Genomic DNA, 21,767 nt, shown 5'->3' on the forward strand with positions numbered 1-21,767 from the left:
CTGATGAACCAGAATTTCCTGTAGTATTATACTACTATAATGAGAAAACAAATTAAATTAAATTAAAACACCACATGTGAATTGCGTATTTAATTTTCAATTTCAAGATTTACAAAAAATAAGCTTAAAAAAAAGATATTAAACAATTAACAAAATTGCTCAACTTAAGTTGAGCACGCATATTAAGATAAAGGCAACCTCCAGGTATAAAATGTGTAATGCTTTCCAGTCGTGGCTACATTGTTGTACCAATAAAACCAGGCTCAGATGTATACTTTAAAACACAGGAGAATTACTCTGTCCGTTTATGTCAATCTCTGTATCTGACCCGCTCTCGGAGGCCGACTCGCTGGTTTCATTCATTTTCCTCTTTCTTTTAAGTCTTTGAGGATAACCAGCAACGAGGCATTTTTTCCTGAGTCTGGGGGCCGTGTCTTTCTTCCTGCTGTGTTGATTCTCCAGAATCAGAGGCAGCTTGGTGGGAATATCAATGTTGTGGTCAGTATTACAGCACAGTTCTAATACAGGGAAGCCCTGAACAGTGAGGGTTTGTGTCCGTAATGAAGGTGTGTCGGGGAAGAGTGTTTTGAGAGCTGAGCACAGAAGTACATTCTCTTTGGGTTCATCTGGAGAGGGTTGTTTTTGGACTGAAAGGCAATGTTATACAGTTACTCATAGGGTAACAACAGCAACATTAAAGGATTAGTTCACTTTCAGAATGAAAATTTCCTGATAATTTACTAACCCCCATATCATCCAAGATGTTTGTCTTTCTTTTTTCAGTTGAAAAGAAATTAAAGAAGTCCACTTTCAGAACAAAAATTTACAGATAATGTACTCACCTCCTTGTCATCCAAGATGTTCATTCATCTTTCTTTCTTCAGTCGTAAATAAATTATGTTTTTTAAGACAAACATTTCAGGATTTTCTCCATATAGTGGATTTCTATGGTGCCCCGAATTTGAACTTCCAAAATGCTGTTTAAATGCGGCTTCAAACGATCCCAAACGATCCAGACAAAATCGGTTATTAACTTTTTTTTTTTTAAATACAATTTAAATACTTTTTAATCTCAAATGCTTGTATTGTGTTGCTCTGCCTGAACTCTGTGTATTCTGCTTCAAGACAGTTAGGGAATGTTGAAAAACTCAAATTGTATTTTCTCCCTCTGCTTCAAAAATCATTTCAAAATCATCCTACATCGCTGCAGAAGTACCGAGCTAGACTCTGCAAACACCCTTAACAAAAAAGGTAAAATGGCGATATAGGACGATTTTGAAGTTGAGGGAGAACATGAGATGGGAGTTTTTCGACATACCATAACTGTCATGAACCAGAAAAAAAACAGTTCAGGCAGAGTAAGACAAGATGAGCATTTGACGTTAAAAATTATACAAGTTGTATTATTTTTATGAAAATAATCAATCGTTTCCCTAGATAAGACCCTTCTTCCTTGGCTGGGATCGTTTACAACCGCATTTGGGATTATTTGAAGCCGCATTTTGGAAGTTCAAACTTTGGGCACCGCATCAGTCCATTATATGGAGAAAAATGTTGAAATGTTTTCCTCAAAAAACAATTTCTTTACAACTGAAGAAAGAAAGACATGAACATCTTGAATGATAAGGTGACTACATTATATGTGAATTGTTGTTCTGGAAGTGGTTTCTGAGGAAAACATTCCAGGATTTTTCTCTATATGGTGGACTTCAATAGTGACCAACGGGTTAAAGGTCCAAATTGTAGTTTCAATACAGCTTCAAAGGGTTCTACACAATCCCAGATGAGGAATAAGAGTCTTATCTACTGAAATGATTGGTCATTTAAAAAAAACAAACAAAAAAATATGTCTATATAATGTTGGAAAAGTCACACACAGTTAGTTCTTTGTGTTGAAAAAAAAAAAAAAGGTAGTCTTTGTCTGGTTTAAAAAGGTAGGGTAGGGAAAAAATTCCATCTCATTTTCTCCAACTTCAAAATCATCTGACATCATTGTTTTACCTTTTTTGTGAAGGGCGTTTGACTTTCTTTGCATGCTTGCTTTTTAAACACTGGTTTACTTCTGCCTACGTCACATGTGCGTGATTATGTAACGCGTGAGGTCGGGCTAGTGCAAGATGAGCATTGGGGTGTTAAAAAGTTTATTAATTTTATATTTTTTTTTAGAAAATGACCAATAGTTTCACTAGATGAGACCCTTATTCCTCAGCTGGGATCGTGTAGAGCCCTTTGAAGCTGCACTGAAACCGCAGTTTGGACCTTCAACTCGTTGGCTCCCATTGAAGTCCACTATATGGAGAAAAATCCTGGAATGTTTTCCTCAAAAACCTTAAAGGAGAAGTCCACTTCCAGCACAACAATTTACAGATAATAAATTATCAGGAAATTTTTTTACTTGGATTTTTATACTTTACATGGGTGCCTTGGAGGATAATAGATCTTACTTTCGTTTTTCTCTGAGTGTTTCTTGATCGCCTCCTTGAGTTGTGTGATTTCTTCCTGAAGCTTCTCTACTGCTCTTTCACTCTCCTCCACGTCCTCACACACTTTCTGTTTTACAAAAGATGAATATGAAATTTTCATATGATTTATGTATATTTAACTCACACTGGATAAAATTTCGCAACTGATAAAAATAAAAAAAAATTTGGATACCAACCTGCATTTCTCCTAACAAAGCATCATTCATGTTGCTGATATTTTTGACCTCTTTTAAATCATCCCCTGAGCAGAAGAATTTTGTCCTGAGAGATAAGAAAAAACAATTCATCACTTCTAAAGAAAAGCTAGATTTGTATATTTTCTGAACGAAATGTGAGTGGTACCTGCTCATGCATTGCCAGGGTATTGCTATGTGGTTGCTTAGGCTTTCCTAAAGTGTTTTTCTTATTTAAAACAGTGGTCTTCAAATTCTGTCCTGGAGGGCTGGTGTCCTGCAGAGTTTTAGGCTGGTTTGCTGAGGGAAGTTGGAGCTAAATGGCCCTCCAGGACTGAATTTGGAAACCCATAGTTTAAAACATTAAGGATTCCTAAATGTGCGCTGATATGTGGTTTTAAAAATAGTCGTCTATGTCATGATCCTCCAGACCTCTTCGATATTCTAACTTATAGATGTACCTCCTTAAAGAGATCAAAAATGAAAATTCTGTCATGAATTAGTCACCCTCATGTCGAAACCCATAAGACCTACGTTCATCTTTGGAACACAAGTTAAAGGAGAAGTTCACTTCCAGAACAAAAATTTACAGATAATGTACTCACCCCCTCGTCATCCAAGATGTTCATGTCTTTCTTTCTTCAGTTTAAAGAAATTATGTTTTTGGAGGCAAACATATCAGGATTTTTCTCCATACAGTGGACCTCAATGGTGCCTGTGAGTTTGAACTTTCAAAATGCAGTTTAAACGCAGCTTCAAAGGGCTCTAAATGATCCCAGCCGAGGTAGAAAGGTCTTATCTAGCGAAACGATTGGTCATTTTATATATTTTATAATTTATATACTTTTTAACCTCAAATGCTCATCTTGTCTATCTCTGCGTGAACTCTGTATTCTAGTTCATCACAGTTAGGGTAGGTAAAAAAAAACTCCCATCTCATTTTCTCCTCCTACTTCAAAATAGCCCTACGTTGCTTCAGAAGTACCGACCCAGTACTTCAAAGAAGATCCAACGCCCTTTACAAAAAAAAAGGTAAAACAGCGATGTAGGGCAATTTTGAAGTTGAAGGAAAAAATGAGATGGGAGTTTTTTGACATACCCTAACTGTTATGAACTAGAATACAGAGTTCACGCAGAGATAGACAAGACAAGCATTTGAGATTAAAAAGTACAGAAATTGTACCCTTCTTCCTCAGCTGGGATGGTTTAGAGCCCTTTGAAGCTGCATTTAAACTGCATTTTGGAAGTTCAAACTCACAGGCACCATAGAAGTCCACTATATGGAGAACATTCCTGAAATGTTTTCCTCAAAAAAAAAAAGAAAAACATAAACATCTTGAATGACAAGGGGGTGAGTGAATTATCTGTAAATTTTTGTTTTGGATGTGAACTTCTCCTTTTAGATATTTTTGATGAAATCCGAGAGCTTTCTGACCCTGCATAGACAGCAAAGCAACTGGCAAGTTCAAGGCCAAGAAAGGTACACTGAACACATAAGGACATTGTTAAAATAGTCCATGTGACATCAGTGGTTCAACCGTAATTTTATGAAGCTAAGAGAATACTTTTTGTGCGCAAGGAAAATGAAAATAACTTTATTCAACATTTTCTTCTCTTCTGTGTCGGTCTTCAACGTGTGTTCACAAGATTATCACAACGCATACATGTGGTGCTGCTGATGCAGGAGCTGGCGATCTCTTACTTCATCATCTGTATATTCTGGTTAAAATAAGTAAAGCTGGATAAAAAAAATTGCTGTTAAAATCTTCAGACATGTTTACGAAGACTGTTTTATGTACAGGGTCAGAACGCTGGTTCCTGACACAGAAGAGGAGAAGTTGTTGAATACAGACATTATTTTTTGTTTTCTTTGAACACAAAAAGTATTCTCTTAACTTCATAAAATTAAGGATGAACCATTGATGGACTATATATCACATGGACTATCTTAATGATGTCCTTGCTACCTTTTTGGACCTTGAACGTGTCAGTTGCATTGCTGTCTATGCAGGGTCAGAAAGCTCTCAGATTTCTTCAGAAATATCTTAATTTGTGTTCTGAAGGTGAAACAATTAAGTAATTAATGACTGAATTTTCATTATTTGGTGAACTAACCCTTTAATTGTAAGTCCATCTGATGTTTTTTGTCATTTTATCATCTTCCAAGCAAAAATAAAGTGTCCCTTGGCTATCCCTTTAAAGGGCAATCCCTTTAACTGCAGTTAAAACATATATTCTGAAAGTACCTGTGTCGATTAACAGCTCGACTCTCTCCTAAAGATGAACATGTGCCTGACACACTCCAGTAGTCCTGCTGTTCAAGGTTTCCCAGGTTGCTCACCAAGATAGGGATGCTGATGTACTGACTGCATGGAGATAATAAATATATGCTTTATTCATTAATAAATACATTAGTTCTCTAAGCTTCAAAAGTCGGCTGAATGTTTGTGTGCTCCAGAACTGAGTGTAAAATCCTCAAATCTCACCTGCTGTGCCAAATGAAAGCTGAGAACTCAAGGCGATGGGTGGAGCCTGATGCTGTTGCCTGAGAGGGTGTGAGCAGCATAAAAACAAGTTCCTGATTGGGCAGAATCTTTCTCATATTCTGATGAATCACTTGTTCCATGAAGGTCATTTGCTGTCTGGTGTTTCTTCGTTGTCTGTACCAACCAATCACATTCTCCTGGACGCAAGAAAATGTGTAGAAAGAAGAAAAACACAATTTGTTAATGCAAATCACATTTTGGATATATTCAGCAAGAGAAAATGAGCAAATGTTTTAAAAAGCAGGAAATACCTCTTTGTAATCAGACAAAATCTGTCTTATTTTCTCCTCACTCACATCGCCAACATTACCGTAGAAGCTGTCAAGAGGATTGACGCAATGGTAAATAAAAAATTTTAAAGTCTCTATATCAGTGGTTTTCAGTACATACTTGATTTTTTTTTTTTTTTGCATCCATATTGGGTCACTAATTGATGTCCAAAAAAGCAAACAAGTTGAGAACCAATGCTTTACATAAAAATAGGTTTATGAAAATAAACCTACCTGTGGAGTTTATTACAAGGGATGTGTTTCTGAATATCTGAAAAAGAGAAAACATCATGACACCAGTGCTTTGTTGTTATGGTCGATTTCTTATCGTTGATCACGTGCAATATGTTCCTTCTAAGCACGCTGTGAGTTTAGTATTTTGACTATTTTATGAAAATATAAACTAAGTCGAGTCAACTTACTTATGGTGTGCTCAAACTGTATGTGATCAATTTGTGAGTCTGTGATCCTACAGTTCTCCTCTCCAACACTCTCTCCAAGAATAAGACCTTCCTTTAAACACAGCGCAGATGTAAACACAAGTTATGGGACTGAGGAAACGCTTAGCATACATTAGTTAAGCCTTATTAGTTTGCAATTTGATTCATAAGCAAGAATCATATGTTACATTGTGATCTTTTGCCACTTACCACATCCGCATCACTGTTCAAATGATGAAACATCAGTGAGCTCAACACGAAACCAGATATACGGACAGTTGTGTTAAATTCCTCCATGCTTCTGGACTAAACCGTTTGTTAACTATCGCAACGTCATAGTTTTGAGTAGGAGTTTCCAGGATACATGTATAAACTTTCTGCGCTTGTAGGTTTCGTTTAGTTATTCTCTGCATAAGAGACGGCAGTTTACACCTTAGCACTAACATATGCTGCCACCACATGGTGCGGAGGAATTACGAGTTATACATTATAAAACTAGCACTGATGTAAGTTTTCAGGAAACTACTTGTGGTTTTAAACCATATTTTTTAGTTTTGAGGCGACTTTTAGAGAAACATTTGGATTTTTGGATCTAAATTTTTAAGCTAGCAAGATTTCGTTGCTGTCGCTACTTCCCACGGTGCGAATTATAATTACAACAATACAAAAAAATAAACAAATAAGCATTTCAACGGATTAACGTATCGTTAAACGACATTTTTACGACGGATAAAGCGTTTATTATGGTTGTAAACTGCACTATTTTGATAACACATTTCATAACGTGACATTAGGTGGCGCTAATACATCATTTATATCCATATGTGTCCGAACTTTGTATCCAGTCACACGAGAACTTTTTCGGACATAGTTTAAGGATTTTGGGACATACAATATATAATACATCAACCTCAGACGTCTGGAATGAAGAAATGAATGTTATCGAGGTATTGTGAAGGTGTTATATTGAATCTTAATCATTGTTGGGCTGTTGTTGTTTAACTGCTCATGTGATACTGTTGTTACGCTCTTATGGCACAGCGGTTTCTGATAACGGAAAGGAGACGGACAACTCAAGCCCTGAAAGTTTCGATAAATATTTTATAGATGCCATTATAGTTAGCTAAAATCATCTAGTAGAAGTGTATTTAGATAATATGCTTTTCTGATACACTTTAAGGAAAGAGTGTCGTGTACTTAAAGGGGTTAATACATTACGGAGACCCTTAAAGAGTTTCCGCTGAAGTAAGGAAATAAGCTACAAATGTCTTACATCACATATGTGACCGCGTCAGTTTTTTAAAATTGACATTTATATCATCTGAAAGCTGAATTATAAGCTTTCCATTGATGTATGGTTTGTTAGGATAGGATAATATTTGGACGAGATGCATCTGTTGGAAAATATTAAATAATTATTTAGAAAATCTCCTTTAAAGTTGTCCAGATGAAGTTCGTAGCGATGCATATTAGTAATTTTTGATATATTTTGTTATATGTAAGTTTTGATATATTTACAGTAGGAAATTTTCTAAATATCTTTATGGAACATGATCTTTACTTAATATCCTAATGATTTTTGGCATAAAAGAAAAATCGATCATTTTGACCCATACAATGTATTTTTGGCTATTGCTACAAATATACCTGTGCTACGTAAGAGTAGTTTTGTGGTCCAGGGTCACATATTATATCATAAAATATCATAATAATTACTACAGCTATCCACAAATGTCATATAAATTAAACAAAATATAAATTACACAGTTAAAACATCTATTAGCCACAAATATTATTGAAAAATAATAAAAAATACCATAGTTACTACAGCTATTAGCCACAAATATGCTAAAATGAACCAAAATAGACATATCATAATTACTACAAATAGGCACAGATGTCATAAAATAAAATAAAAATAAAATTACTACAGCTGTTGTTACTAATAGAAAAATAAACGTGTTGATCTATTAGCCATCACTACAATAAAAACAAAAGTGTATGAAATAAAATGCCAAAAATATTATGAAAGGTTCTTATTAGCAGTTTGATTTTACATAATATTTTTGTTAATTAAGTAAAATCATAATTTACAGTAGGAAATTCAGATATTTACGGTAGGAAATTTACAAAATATCTTTATGGAACATGATCTTTACTTAATATCCTAATGATTTTTGGCATAAAAGAAAAATCAATCAGTTTGACCCATACAATGTATTTTTGGCTATTGCTACAAATATACCTGTGCTACGTAAGACTAGTTTTGTGGTCCAGGGTCACATATTATATCATAAAATATCATAATAATTACTACATCTATTAGCCACAAATATTATTGAAAAAATAATAAAAAAATACCATAGTTACTACAGCTATTAGCCACAAATATGCTAAAATTAACCAATAGACATATCATAATTACTACAAATAGGCACAGATGTCATAAAATAAAATAAAAATAAAATTACTACAGCTGTTGTTACTAATAGAAAAATAAATGTGTTGATCTATTAGCCATCACTACAATAAAAACAAAAGTGTATGAAATAAAATGACAAAAATATTATGAAAGGTTCTTATTAGCAGTTTGATTTTACATAATGTTTTTGTTAATTAAGTAAAATCATAATTTACAGTAGGAAATTCAGATATTTACAAAAATTTACAAAAATTTACAAAATATCTTCATAGAACATGATCTTTACTTAATATCCTAATGATTTTTGGCATAAAAGAAAAATCGATCATTTTGACCCATACAATGTATTTTTGGCTATTGCTACAAATATACCTGTGCTACGTAAGAGTAGTTTTGTGGTCCAGGGTCACATATTATATCATAAAATATCATAATAATTACTACAGCTATCCACAAATGTCATATAAATTAAATAAAATATAAATTTCACAGTTAAAACATCTATTAGCCACAAATATTATTGAAAAAAATAATAAAAATACCATAGTTACTACAACTAGGCACAAATGTCCTAAAATAAAATAAAAATAAAATTACTACAGCTATTGTTACCAATAGAATAATAAACATGTTGATCTATTAGCCATCACTACAATAAAAACAAAAGTATATGAAATAAAATGACAAAAAATATTAAGAAAGTTTCTTAGTAGCAGTTTGATTTTACATAATATTTTTGTTAATTAAGTAAAATTTTAATTTACAGTAGGAAATTTATATAATTACAGTAGGAAATGTAGCAACATTATCTTTACTTAATATCCTAAAGATTTTTGGCATAAAAGAAAACTTGATTATTTTGACCCGTACAGTGTATTGTTGGCTATTGCTACGAATATACTTGTGCTACTTACGATTGGTTTTGTGGTCCAGGGTCACACTTGTCAAATTAAACTCAGCAATAAGCAGGTCAGATGTTGTATAGTAATACAGAAACAGGCCAACCACATGAAAAATCCCCAGAGGCAGTACTAACACTGATTACGACATATTAAACACACAGCCACCTCTTTTTTGGCTTTTACCTTCACCCGCTTGAGCAGATGGTGAGCCCAAAGCCTCGTCCCGTAGACTGACAGGAAGGAGAGCAGAGAGATGGAAGGTGCTTGGGACATTGCATTCGTACTCTTCCAGGTGTGGATGTCCATAGTAGCGGGGCTCATCGTGTTACCTGCCATGTTTGGCGTGTCCTTGGGCTTCACAGATATCTACATCAAGGTGCTGGTTAAAATACTAGAGGTAAAGGATCTAAATCATATCGAATTGCTGATCATATTTTGCCTTATATAAAATTTTTTCATTTACCTAGACCTGACAGAAGCTGATGATGCCAAGACAAACTTGCAAAAGAGGGTCAAAAGGCATTGCCAGAAGTTTCGCTTTTAGTTTTTTTAATTTAAGACAGGACATTGAGCTTTGATTTGTACATGACAGGTTAAGCGATCCCTGAATATAGGAAGCACTGTGTTAAAGGTTACCTGAAAATAAACTTGTGTTCTGTGGCAGTGGGCGACTCTCAGGATCCAAAGAGGACAGAAGGAACAGCAAAAATTGCCATCACAGTCAGTCAACGGTGAGTGAAATAAGGATGTCTGTCAATGCTAAAATATTTGTGCAAAATATCATGTGCATAAAAAACAAGTGTTAGATTTCATGCAAATGTCATGTGAAGCCACAGCTTCCTCTTTGGAATTATTGATGCTGCATATTAGACAATAATATAAAAAAAAAAATCCTGCTTATTTATTTTGAAGCATTAATGCAGTATATTCATATGTTAACAAAAGTCATAAACATTCTGTTTTAGCTGACACAGCTTTTTATATTCAGTAAGAACATATGTTTTAAATGCTTTTATTATTGGCCTGATCCCTGTCAGTCGTGGTCAGTCTGTTGAATTCACTGTACTTGGTATTGCAGCAAGTGGTGGATTTCATAATTTCAGTTAAACTTATTTTTGAACTTTACCCAGCTTCAGACACAGCATTTTTGCTTGAATCCAGAGCTCAGGACACACATGAAATCATGCTTGCATTATTATATCCAAACCAAAAAAAAAAAAAAAAAAAAAAAAAATGCAAGCATTGTGCAGTTTTCTCCCTTTCTATCTGCTCTCATATCAAATTCATAATGTGTTCTCAGGGATCATCGAGAAAGATGATGGCTCTATGGAGGAGGAGATCGGACAACTGCGACGATCCCATCCAAAAAATTTGGCGGGGGGAGATTTTACGCTGTGTGATGCCTTCTATTTCTGTAAGAAAGGCATTGAGAACATTGTTGAGGATCAGGTGACTCAGCGCTTCACGTCTGAGGAACTGGCTTCTTGGAACCTCCTCACACGGACCAACATCAACTTTCGTTATATCAGCGTGCGGCTTACTGTCATATGGGGCCTGGGAGTTTTTATACGTTACTGTATCTTGTTGCCTCTCAGGTGAGACTGGAGTGATATTTCATTCATCAAGTGACATTAAGTCATCAAGGATGCATTCACTTGATCAAAAGTGCTTTTTTACATTATGAATGCTATTCTTTTAAACTCATAATTGTCACTGAAAATAATGTATCATGGTTTCCACAAAAACATAATTATAGGAAATATTTCTTGAATACCAAATCAGCATATTAGAATGATTTCTGAAGGATCATGTGACACTGAAGACTGGAGTAATAGATGCTGAAAATTCAGCTTTATTACACAGAAATAAATTGCATTATAAAATATAATAAAATGGGAAACATCTATTTTACAATGTAATAATATTTTTTGAAATTATACACTACCTGTCGAAAGTTTTTGAACAGTAAGTTTTTTGATGTTTTTTTTTAAAGATGTCTCTTCTGCTCACCAAGCCTGCATTTATTTGATCCAAATACAGTAAAAACAGTAAAATTTTGAAATATTTTTGCTATTTAAAATAACTGTTTTCTATTTGAACATATTTAAAAATGTAATACATTCCTGTGAATTCAAAGCTGAATTTTTAGCATCATTAATCCAGTCACATGATCCTTCAGAAATCATTGTAATATTCTGATTTGCTGCTCAAAAAACATTTATCATTATTATTACTGTTAAAAACAGCTATGTAGATTTTTTCAGGTTTCTTTGATGAATTGAAAATTCAGAAGAACAGCATTTATCTGAAATAGAAATCTTTTGTAACATTATAAATGTCTTTATTATCACTTCTGATTAATTTAAAGCATCCTTGCTAAATAACAGTATTCATTTCTATAATTTCTTCCCACAAAAAAAAAAAAAATAAATAAAAAAATAAATAAATAAATAAATAAATAAATAAATAAAATAAAATCTCCAGGCTTCTGAATGGTATAGTGTATAATGTTACAAAAGATGATGCTGATCTTTAGATCTTTCTATTCATCAAAGAATCCTGAAAAAAAATGTACTCAACTGTTTTAAATATTGATTAAAAAAAAAAAAAAACGTTTCTTGAGCAGCAAATCAGCAAATTAGAATGATTTCTGAAGAATCATGATACACTGAGGACTGGAGTAATGATGCTGAAAATTTAGCTTTGATCAGAGGAATAAATTACATTTTTAAATATATTAAAATAGAAAGCAGTTATTTTAAATAGTAAAAATATTTCTCAGTAAATACTGCTTTTGTTGTATTTTGGAATAAATGCACGCCTGGTGAGCAGAAGAGACATCTTTAAAAAAAAAAATTAAAATCTTACTGTTCAAAAACTTTTGACTGGTAGTGTATTTAACATTTCCCACACCCAGTTCTCATTATTGTGACTTGGAATTTAGACCTACATCTGTTATTTGTGATATACCCATATGTACTGTATATTTAATCATGTTGTTGTTTTTTGCAATAGGATCACGTTGGCTGCTATTGGATTGAGTTGGTTGGTGATAGGAACTACCCTTGTTGGATTGCTTCCTAACAGCAAGTAATTAATATTGCATGATGTAATTAATTATATCACATTCTCTTGTCCTTGATTCATGAACTGACTGAATAATAATAATAATAATAAGTCAAACCAGATCAAACAAGTTTGTTATATATGGATGAAATTCTGATATTTAATTTCATGTTTAAGAAATTCTTTTGAGAGTTTTGAGTTTTGAGAGTTGCACATCCTAACAGAAAAGCTCTGTGTCTCTTTCAGTGTGAAGAACTGGCTCAGTGATTTGGTTCATATTACATGCTACAGAATATGTGCCAGAGGCCTGTCTGCTACCATCCGCTATCATAATAAGTGAGCCACTGTTTCTTTTTTTATCCCAGTCTTTCCCATTTGATCGTTGTCTCACTGTCCCCGGTTTCACTCTGCTTCTCTGTGTTTTTCTCCAACGGTCGCCTGTGCAGATGTAAAACAGGTCTCAAAAACAGTATGCCAACTTTTTGGCATACATCAAACGTCATTCACTGTGAAAACAATATATAGCCTATAGTGTCTGTGCATATATTTTTATATCTGTTTTGGCATATTACATATTCTTTGCAGTACTTTTTAGCTGATTTGAGTGCTTTTAGGAAGTAAAACATGCGTAAAAGTTCTTTTTTTACAGTTTAAATAAAGCAAATTAATAAAAGCAGCTAAAGAATGACTAAAGTGGATACAAGAAATTCAGCAACAAAATAAGAGATCTTTAGTAAGAATTGCTAGAAATTACGATGGCTTATAATTAAGGCAGAGTAAAAAAATATTGTTTTCTCGATTTCAATCGATTCTCATTTTTATGAAACAATGTCGATTCTTAAATCCCAAAAATCTATTAGTTTAGCTTGTTTTCAGTTATATGAATTGAACATTTTAGTGCACCTCCCATCCAGTAAATTGCAATAAGCTTGTGTGTTGTTATTTTTGATATGAAACAAAGTCCCAGATTTCAAATTCTGTCTGGTTTATTACAGGTTTCAAACAATAAATGCCGTTTTGCTGCTGTTTGATGTAGAGTGACAAATTGCTGTTGTGGCTCAGTTCAAGAGAGGCGCGAAGTGAACATAAACTGATAATCTCCGCAGTTTTAATACCAGTTTTAACACAAAATAAACATGAATAGACAAGGTTTGTTAAAAGAAAGAGCACAACTTACCGAAATCCATATTCTGTTTCATGCAATCGCTCAATCAGTGTTTCAACCACACAAAGACATCAATATAACAGCTTGTAAACTATGTCACGTAACGTTGCATTGACCTAAAAAAAAAACGTTAAAATAACGTTATTCGGTGACCATAACTCCAGCATGTTCTGTACTTGATTTATATCCAAAATAATTTATATTGAATCGAATTGTAAGCTTGTGAATCAGAATTGAACCGAATCGTGAAATGTGTCAAAACCAGGCCCTTCTTATAATGCATTTATTAAAACTGAGATGGAGACAGGGATCGTTATTATGTCTCATTGTCATTCATCAGCCCATGACACACCTCTTTCTTTTTAACACCCACTAATGTTGTCAAATGACCACTGTTTTTTATATTTGTCTCATGGGATGCATCACAGAGAGAATCGGCCGAAAAAAGGAGGCATCTGTGTTGCCAACCACACTTCCCCGATTGACATTGTCATTCTGGCGAATGATGGATGTTATGCTATGGTGAGTCACGCTGACTATATCAGCTGTGTGACATTGTGTGTCTGGAGAAGGTCTCAGGTGTCTTTAACTCAATTTCATTCTCCTCAGGTAGGTCAAGTTCATGGAGGCCTCATGGGGGTCATCCAGAGGTCTATGGTGCGGTCCTGTCCCCATGTGTGGTTTGAGAGATCCGAGATGAAAGATCGCCATGCGGTTGCCAAAAGGTGACAAAGTGTGTGTTGATCAGTCTTGTGGAGTATAACATGTCCTCACTTGGGACATAAAGCCTCAATTTTGCTGTTTTCGCAGGTTGAAAGACCATATTGCTGATAAAACTAAGCTGCCAATCCTGATCTTCCCAGAGGGTAAAAGTTATATTCATGTGATTGTGTCCTATTGCAAGTCTTTAGTAATGCAGTAATCATGCAGTATCAATCTACTGTAAAATAAAGTATAAATATGGACGCTTGTTTCCACTGTGGAATAAAAAAAAAGATATCTCACAATTGTGAAAAAAGGTCAGAACTCTGAGATAAAAAGTCGCAATGACCTTTTTATATTCTATGTTTTGTTTTTTTTAAATAAATCTCTGTCATTTGTTATTCCCGAAGTCCCAACGGTCTGTCTTTGTGTTTCTTGTAGGAACTTGCATTAATAATACATCAGTCATGATGTTCAAGAAGGGAAGCTTTGAAATTGGTGGAACTATATACCCAGTAGCAATCAAGGTATCGAATACCAACAACCCAGTATTTTCCTACAGGAGTATTACGGTTACCCTCTGAAAGGGACACACCTCATGTACTTCTCTCTTTCAGTATGACCCTCAGTTTGGAGATGCCTTCTGGAACAGTGCCAAGTACAACATGGTGAGCTACATCCTCAGAATGATGACAAGCTGGGCCATCGTGTGCAACGTGTGGTACCTCCCACCTATGACTCGACAGGTAAGCAGTAACATCCATCTATCCATTCTCCAAACTGCTTGTCCTGTGTAAGATCACAGGGATGCTGGAGCCTAAGCAGAAAAATAAATTAGGGTCATTTCTGATATTTGAGGAAAACGATAAACATTAAGCATACAGTCTCTTCTCAAAATATTGGATGAGAAAACAATTCGTAGTAAAACAAAGTGTATAAATCACTCAAAACATTGTCCAAAAGCAATGCCAGCAGGTAAAGTTAAAGCAGGAGTCCGCATCTTTCTCACCTCCCCTGAGCCCATTGATATTTTAAGTGTGTGGTGAGTTTTGTGGGGGGTAATTTAGAACGAAAGTCACGTGAGAGGAGGCAGTGCCTCGATATGATTGGACATGACTGGTTATGTTCGGCTGTGACTGGTTCATTAACAAATCAGTCTGAATGAACAATGTAATGGCTTTAATGGGAATTTAAAAAGTAAGTAAACAACTCGCACACTTAGATATAACCACTTTGTTACGGCAGAATAAGACATAAAATGGCCTGAAAACATGATCTTGGGGAGTTTTTAGTGAGTAATCAGCTTGGTGAAATTTAAAGTAAATCTCTGTGTCTGTGACCAATATTTAGCAAGCTTTGATGACTGATTATCCCAAAAATTAAAAATAACTATTAAAAAGAATAGCTTAACATAAGTTCACAAATTACATATATTGTTACTGACTTGAGTTATTATTTTGGAATAAATGTAAAATGCGTAAAAACACTAAATTGATTAGATTCATATATTTGGCTTTTTTTTTTTTTTTAACATTCCTTCAGTCGTGTTTAAAAACGTCCCAGAATGCACCAGAGCATGCAGTACTGTAGTATAAGCATAGAGTTACTACTAACTACTTTAAAGAAACTTAAATGTAAGATACATCCCCTCACTTTCATTTGTGTCACTACTTTTAATGACTTTGTTGAGAATTTTAGATGTGTTTAAACCTTTTGACTGGTAGATCATTTTATTGTATGTGTATATCTGAATCTGTGTTTTGTAGGATGGAGAGGATGCTGTTCACTTCGCTAACAGAGTGAAATCAGCTATAGCACAACAGGGAGGACTGGTGGATTTGTCCTGGTAAGAACAGACAATCCCACGCAACATATTACAACCAAATATTAGTGGGAAAAAGCTAAAAAATTACATATTTTTTCAATTGTACACAAATATTATATTCAAAAATTACTTTATTAAAGGGTAACTTATTTACTATTTTTTTTAAATAATAATTATAATTACTTTATAATTTTCTACTCTGAAGAAAACATTATGATTAAATGTGTACTGTAGACATGCATTTACAGTGCCTTGCAAAAGTATTCATACCCCTTCATTTTTATTTCCAAATTTTGTTATGTTGCAGCTTTATGTTAGAATGCTTTAAATTACTTTTTCCCACATCAATCTACGTTCCATACTCCATAATGACAAAGCACAAAACAGATTTGTAACAACTTTGCAAATGTATTAAAAATAAAACACTGAAATAAGTACAGTGCATAAGTATTCACACCCTTAACTCAGTACTTAGTTGAAGCACCTATACAGCCTCAAGTCTTTTTGGATATGATGCAACAAGTTTTGCACATCTGTATTTGGCAAATATCTGCTGTTCTTCTCGCCACCTCTTCACCTCTCAAGCTCTGTCAGCTTGGATGGGGGCTGGAAGACAAATTTTAGGTTTCTCCAGAAATATTTGATTGGGTTTAAGCCCAGGCTGTGGCTGGGCCACTCAAGGACATTCACAGAGTTGTGTATAAGCCACTCTTGCTGTTTTCTTAAGTTCATTGTTCTGTTGGAAGGTGAACCTTCTGCCCAGTCTGAGATTGTGAATGCTCTGGACTGGGTTTTTTTTTATTAAGGCTGTCTCAATATGTCGCGTGTTGAGCTTTCCTACTACTGTAATGACTTCCTTAGTCCCTGCCACTGAAAAACAGCCCCACAGCATGTGGCTGCTACCAGCACACTTTACATTTGGGATGGTACTGTGCAGGTGATGAGCAGTGCCTGGTTTCCCCCATACATGATGCTTGAAATTGAGGTTCATCAGACCTCAGAGGTTCAAGATAATCTTGTTTCTCACAGTCTGAGAGTTCTTCAGGTGCTTTGTTGCAAATTCCAAGTGTGTTTTCAAGTTCCTTCACTGAGGAGGATTGAGTTTGGCCGCACCACCATAAAGCCCAGATCGGTGGAGTGTTGCAGTGATGTTTGTCCTTCTGTAAGCTTCTTTCATCTGCATTTATGATCATGGAGCTCAACTAGAGTGACCATCAGCTTCTTGGTCACCAGTCTAATCAAGGCTCTTCTCCATCAATTGCTCAGTTTGGCCAGGAGGCCAGCTCTAGGAACAGTCCTAGTTGTTCCAAGCATCTTACATTATGGATAATGAATACTACATGCTTCTGTGAATCTTCACTGCAGCAGAATTTTTTCTGAACTCGTCACCAGATCTGTGCCTAAACGCAAGCCTGTTTCTGAGCTCCACAGGTAGTTATTTTGACCTCAGGCTTGGCTTTTGCTCTGATATGCATTTTATTTATTTTATTGAGAGGTGTGTGCCTTTCCAAATCACACTCATTCAAATGAATTTGGCTAACAGGTTAACTCCACTCTAAGTGTAGTAACATCTACAAGCGATATGAATGATCCTGAGCTAAATTTCAAGTGTCCCAGAAAAGGGTATGAATACTTATGCAATGGAATCATTTCAGTTTTTTTATTGCTAGTAAATTTGCAAAGCTGTTTTGTGCTTTGTCATTATGGTGTATGGAGTGTAGACTAATGTGGAAAAAAAGTAATTTAAAGCATTTTAACATAAGACTGCAGAAATTGCCAAATACACATGTGCAGAAATTGTCGCATCATACCCAAAAAGACTTGAGGCTGTAAAGGTGTTTCAACTTAGTACTGAGTTAAGGTATGAATATTTCAGTGTTTTATTTTTTATAAATTTGCAAAGTTGTTGCAAACCTGTTTTCTGCTTTAGTTTATGGAGTGTAAATTGATGTGGAAAAAAAGTAATTCAAAGCATTTTAACGTAACTCTGCAACATAAAATGAAGGGGTATGAATACTTTTGCAAGGCACTGCAAATTGTCTGTAGAATTCCTATAAAATGTATATTTACTAGTGGATGGCAAATATGATGATCTCAACATGACCAGATACTGGCCCGGCTAATGTGAGTCTATCACAAATTTTTGATATTCACAAAGTTTCATTGTGTTGCAGGGATGGAGGACTAAAGAGGGAAAAGGTAAAAGAGTCATTTAAGGAGGAGCAGCAGAAGATGTACAGCAGTATGATCGTAGGCTCAGACTGTCAAGAATCTTCCGTTGGTCCCGCCTAAAAATTTAATCTCACACTATTTATGAACTTGACTATCTGAAGTCTGAAACACTTCTAGCTCACAAACACAATCATCCCTCAACACAGGCCCGATGCTGTGCAACGTTGCTCCTTTTGATTCAGCTGTATTTTTTAACTGGAAAAAGTTTCTTGGGATCCGAACTTGTTCGGACAAGTTTTATATGTGTACATATATCTTAAAAACACTCAGATCTTCACATAGTTCTCAATCGTTGCTGGGAGTTATAGATTTGCATGTTAAAATATCCACTTGTGCATGTTCATAATGTATTCCTGTTACATGATTTCTTAAAGAGCTGCTCACACTTTTCTCAGGTCCAGTGGGCTGTTCCTGTGTGGACACTAGAGGTCACTGTTACCAAGCGAAAGACAATTTAAGCCACATCAGACAGCTCACTATAATGATTGCTTTTGCTAATAAAATAATGAAATTAAATATTCATCTCTCCAAGCATCAGTAACATGATATTTAGCAGTCCTATAATAGAATCAGTCGTATTCTCAAAGTACGCGCTGTGAGCGAAACCAGCGTAGAATGTAAACACGCAACAATTACATTAAGCCTTTTCAGCCCTCGGCGAAAAAGGCAAATCTGTCTCCCTTGTGTCAATTAGTGATGGGTGATGCACAAAGCACCATTGAGCTCTTGATTGCAGGAGCACCAGCTCATTTTACTTAGAGCTCCATTGAAACGTCCGCCATTATAAAGTCATTAGGCACTAAGATCTCGCTGCGGAAAGTGGACAGAAAGTTTCCCAGCAGCACGGGAAAAGGAGAGAAGTCACGGTAAATTCAAAGAGGGGACGGTGAGCGATATGTGCTTACCGCGATGGCAGTTTAATAAAGAAAGCATAGAGTGTGAAATAGAACATAGTTATTCTCTGGCACAGAAGGCTGGGAGCGGGCTTAGCTCGCTCTCTTTCTCTCCGTCTGCGATCCCCAGACGATCCTCCAGCCCCCGTGAAAGGCAGCGGCGGGCTTTAATAACAGTCCTGCAACTTAAATTGCTTGAACAGAAATGTTTGTTCTCCCCTAACAGGATTGTAAATTATTAATCGGATCTGAAGCCGATTTTATAACCTGATTGTTGAGGTGGGATTCTCCACGAGCAGTGCTCTGGCACACCATTTACTGTGATGTATGTGTCTGCACATCTTTATATCCAATTTAATGTGATTCGGATAGATTTCAAAGCGACATCATAAAAAGCATGGAAGTGACCCCGGCAGAGCCTCCGATGTAGACTCCGCGCGACGGGCGGCCACGTCTCTGTATTTTGATTCGATTTGCCCGATTTCTGTTTTTACCCAGATGTGATCTATACAAATGCAATGCCAGTACACTCAGTAAATATGAATAAATCACTAAATTAGATCATTTTCCTGGAGAATGTAGTTCAAGCTGGACATCATTTTAAATCACAGCTTGCCTGGAACTGACTGGCTTACCTAATCACGAGGGTAAATGACCTCGCTTCTCCCGAGGACCTCCCATTAGTTAGAGCCCGATGTTTTTTAAATACATTGTTCTACCATCTTTTCTGTGACTCGAGTGCACCTCCTACACTAATGCATGAGATCTCGAGGTACAATACGTCTCGGAGGGAAAAATCAATAGAGGAATACTGGAAGAAGTCTCTACAGACTCTCTTTTCTCAAACAGAGTCGGTTTAAGATAAAACCTGAATGCATCTGCTAATTTACTCCTTTCTTTGCATTTTAAATCAATCAGTTATCTAAGAAAAATTACCTTAAATTGGCTTTTAATGATGTCATATTTTATTTGAGCAGTGCACTTCACAATTGATGATTCTTTGCTTGTTTCCAGCGAGATCTGACTGAAAAAAATGGATTACCGAAAACACATACGGTCCAAATCAAAGAGCTGGCGCTGTGACTGAGAGGAAAAAGTAATACAATGAAAGAAGTGTGCTCGGCTTTTGTCGTAGTCTTAGACATGTCCTCTCCTGGACCGTAGCTGGAACCAAAGGATGTGTATGATGCTTTAACATGGTGAATCCAGGAGAAAAAAAAAAATCTTTCAAGACTTTCAAGTCTCATTCTTAAGCTAAACAGAACTGTTTAAATGCATCAAACAGCGGCATGTAATATATAGAAATATATATGTGACCCTGGACCACAAAACCAGTCATAAGGGTAATTTTTTTGGAAATTGATTGATTGATTAAGCTAAATAAATAAGATTTCCGTTGATGTATGGTTTGTTAGGATACAACTATTTGAAAATCTGGAATCTGAGGGTGCAAAAAAAATCTAAATATTGAGAAAATCGCCCTGAAGTTGTCCAAATGAAGTTCTTAGCAATGCATATTACTAATCAAAAATTAAGTTTTGATATATTTGCGATAGGAAATTTACAAAATATTTTCACAGACAGTGATCTTTACTTAATATCCTAATGATTTTTGGCATAAAAGAAACATTGATCATTCGGACCCATGCGGTGTAATATACACACGCTACTTATGACTGGTTTTGTGGTCCAGTTGTTGCATATATAGATTTCATTAACTTTAAAATCAACAGGTGGGTTAATATGCAGTTGATGATGTTTCATCAACACTGTCTACTGTATATTGGCAGGATGCAAGAAGGGAAATCATATGCCTTTCTCATTTGCAATTCTACCTGATTAACATACGTTAATGAAACTGGCTATAATTGGACCACATTGATTTTTTTCTTTCCCTTTTTGATTGAGCTAAAATGGAGTCTGAACTTCTTTGAGTCTGAGGGCTGATTGATCTGCGGCGAGATTCGAGACTATTCAGTTTGAAAAATAATTATGTTCTTATAATCAGCTGAAATTTTGATACAGCATCGTTGCTTAAGTTGAAGGTGTATACGTTTTTAGTAACACTTTAAAAAAGGTGTCATTTGGTAACATCAGTTAATGGGTTAACTAACATGAACAATACATTTATTATAGTATTTGAAGAGTTTATTTGCAAAAACATTTGGGTTTTAACTATTTTTAAAAAGCATGTTTTTTTATGCATTACAATTAATCTTAAATTGCAGTTGGGTTATTTTGATTAAGTACAAATAACTAAAAAATACAGCTAACTAACACAATAAAAACATGATGACATAATAAAACCATGACTTTTGAAAATTAAAAAAACTGAGTTATCCATTTTTGCAAATAGACTTTAATTTAAGATTACATTTATTAATGGTAGTAAATAAAAATACAGTCGTTCATTGTTAGTTCATGTAAGTTCATTCACAGCCCATTAACTAATGTTAACAAACACAACTTTTGATTTTAATAATGCATAATAATGCAAAAAAAAAAAAAAAAAAAAAAGGCTTATTTTAGTATTTTTGTCTTAACATATCTGGTCAAATATCTTAAAATTCTTACATTAAGATACATTTACTAGATAAGCAAAATGACAAAATATTTAGTCTTGAAAAAAATTAAGTTCATTTTGCTTAA

General features: G+C 34.9%; 2 protein-coding genes across 2 annotated transcripts; one reads left to right on the forward strand and one right to left on the reverse strand.

Moving 5' to 3' along the window:
• Nucleotides 1-213: 213 nt before the first annotated feature.
• abraxas1 (abraxas 1, BRCA1 A complex subunit) lies at nt 214-6,348 on the reverse strand. The gene is made up of 9 exons (XM_051093297.1): nt 6,122-6,348; nt 5,894-5,984; nt 5,706-5,742; nt 5,454-5,520; nt 5,143-5,339; nt 4,903-5,022; nt 2,660-2,744; nt 2,445-2,550; nt 214-647 (listed from the first exon to the last, which is right to left on the reverse strand). Exons 1-9 carry the CDS (start codon nt 6,206-6,208, stop codon nt 277-279), a joined length of 1,161 nt encoding a protein of 386 aa, XP_050949254.1. The 5' UTR covers nt 6,209-6,348; the 3' UTR covers nt 214-276.
• A 364-nt stretch (nt 6,349-6,712) lies between these two features.
• gpat3 (glycerol-3-phosphate acyltransferase 3) lies at nt 6,713-21,223 on the forward strand. Its single transcript, XM_051093296.1, has 13 exons — nt 6,713-6,858; nt 9,437-9,632; nt 9,900-9,966; nt 10,536-10,830; nt 12,251-12,325; nt 12,548-12,637; nt 13,895-13,988; nt 14,076-14,191; nt 14,277-14,332; nt 14,610-14,695; nt 14,786-14,914; nt 15,935-16,014; nt 18,168-21,223. The coding sequence occupies exons 2-13, from the start codon at nt 9,489-9,491 to the stop codon at nt 18,283-18,285; spliced, it is 1,350 nt and encodes a 449-aa protein (XP_050949253.1). The 5' UTR covers nt 6,713-6,858; nt 9,437-9,488; the 3' UTR covers nt 18,286-21,223.
• Nucleotides 21,224-21,767: the final 544 nt, after the last annotated feature.

Source organism: Labeo rohita, chromosome 21 (genome assembly GCF_022985175.1).
Source record: "Labeo rohita strain BAU-BD-2019 chromosome 21, IGBB_LRoh.1.0, whole genome shotgun sequence".
NCBI lineage: Eukaryota > Metazoa > Chordata > Actinopteri > Cypriniformes > Cyprinidae > Labeo > Labeo rohita.